The sequence below is a fragment of the Lagopus leucura genome, unplaced genomic scaffold (genome assembly GCF_019238085.1).
Source record: "Lagopus leucura isolate 7727_CA_CO unplaced genomic scaffold, USGS_WTPT01 1290-0_obj-0_obj, whole genome shotgun sequence".
NCBI lineage: Eukaryota > Metazoa > Chordata > Aves > Galliformes > Phasianidae > Lagopus > Lagopus leucura.
Window position 1 is genome coordinate 1 of NW_024965230.1, and position 1,491 is coordinate 1,491.

The following is a 1,491-nucleotide window of genomic DNA, read 5'->3' on the forward strand; positions in this document are numbered from 1 at the left end:
CCGGCAGCCCCGTGGGCATGACGGGCAGCCCCCAGCAGCCGCCGCCGCCGCCGCCGCCCGACGTGAAGGGCGGCGGCGGGCGCGAGGAGCTGCACGCGGGCGCGGCGCTGCACCACCGGCCGCCCCACCTGGGCCCCCCGCACCAGGGGCACCCCGCGGCCTGGGGCGCGGCGGCGGCGGCCGCCCACCTGCCCGCCATGGCCGGCGGGCAGCAGCAGCAGCAGTCGCTCCTCTACTCGCAGCCCGGGGGCTTCACGGTGAACGGCATGCTGAGCCCCGCGGGCGGCGGGCAGAGCCTGGTGCACCCCGGGCTGGTGCGCGGCGGCGAGACGGCGGAGCTGGGCGAGCACCCCGGGCATCACCACCATCACCACCACCCGCACCCCGGGCACCACGCGCCGCACCACGGTGCCGTCAACAGCCACGAGGCTCACTCGGACGAGGACACGCCGACCTCGGACGACCTGGAGCAGTTCGCCAAGCAGTTCAAGCAGCGGCGGATTAAGCTGGGCTTCACGCAGGCCGACGTGGGGCTGGCGCTGGGCACCCTGTACGGCAACGTCTTCTCGCAGACAACCATCTGCCGCTTCGAGGCCCTGCAGCTCAGCTTCAAGAACATGTGCAAGCTGAAGCCTTTGTTGAACAAGTGGCTGGAGGAAGCCGACTCCTCCACCGGCAGCCCCACCAGCATCGACAAGATCGCGGCGCAGGGCAGGAAGAGGAAGAAGCGGACCTCCATCGAGGTGAGTGTCAAGGGGGCCTTGGAGAGCCACTTTCTGAAATGCCCCAAGCCCTCCGCCCAGGAGATTACGAACCTAGCGGACAGCCTGCAGCTGGAGAAGGAGGTGGTCAGGGTTTGGTTTTGCAATCGGAGGCAGAAAGAGAAACGCATGACCCCGCCGGGGATCCAGCAGCAGACCCCCGACGATGTCTACTCGCAGGTCGGCGCCGTCAGCTCCGACACGCCGCCCCCTCACCACGGACTGCAGAGCGGCGTGCAGTGAGCGGGGCTCCGCGGGGCCGGGCCGGGAGAGCTCCGGCGGCGGCGGCGGCGGCGGCGGCGGCGAACGCCGCGCTCACACACACGGACACGGACACTCACACTCACACGCACGCACGCACTCACACACACACACGCGCGCGCGGTCCGGGCTCGCTCGGGCCGCCCGTGTCGGTATATGTACGGATAGAGGCGGGCGCCTGGATCTATCTGTCCATACGGGATCGATAGCGAGAGGGAGCGCCGGGAAAGGTCGAGCCGAGCGAGAGCGTTTCCGCTGCGTTGGGAGAACGGGGTGGAGATGCGTAATGCACCAAAACTGCAGATGTGCCGGGGGCTGCTGTGGGAAGAGGGCTCGGCCGGGTGGGTTCTGCCTTGGGTTTCTGTTCGGGTTTTTGCTTTTCGCCTCCCCCCATCTCCCCCTGAGCCCCTCTCGCAGCGATGGGGTCTGCACCTCTCCCCTCCTCCCCCCCTTGCTCTCCCCTGTCCCC

At 69.6% G+C, this 1,491-nt stretch overlaps 1 protein-coding gene across 1 annotated transcript; it reads left to right on the forward strand.

Annotated features, from left to right (window-relative positions):
- Positions 1-5: 5 nt before the first annotated feature.
- POU3F3 (POU class 3 homeobox 3) lies at positions 6-1,004 on the forward strand (the record flags this gene model as incomplete). The annotated part of the gene is made up of 1 exon (XM_042892458.1): positions 6-1,004. A coding segment is annotated over one exon (999 nt), but the record flags the coding sequence as incomplete, so codon positions are not given.
- Positions 1,005-1,491: the final 487 nt, after the last annotated feature.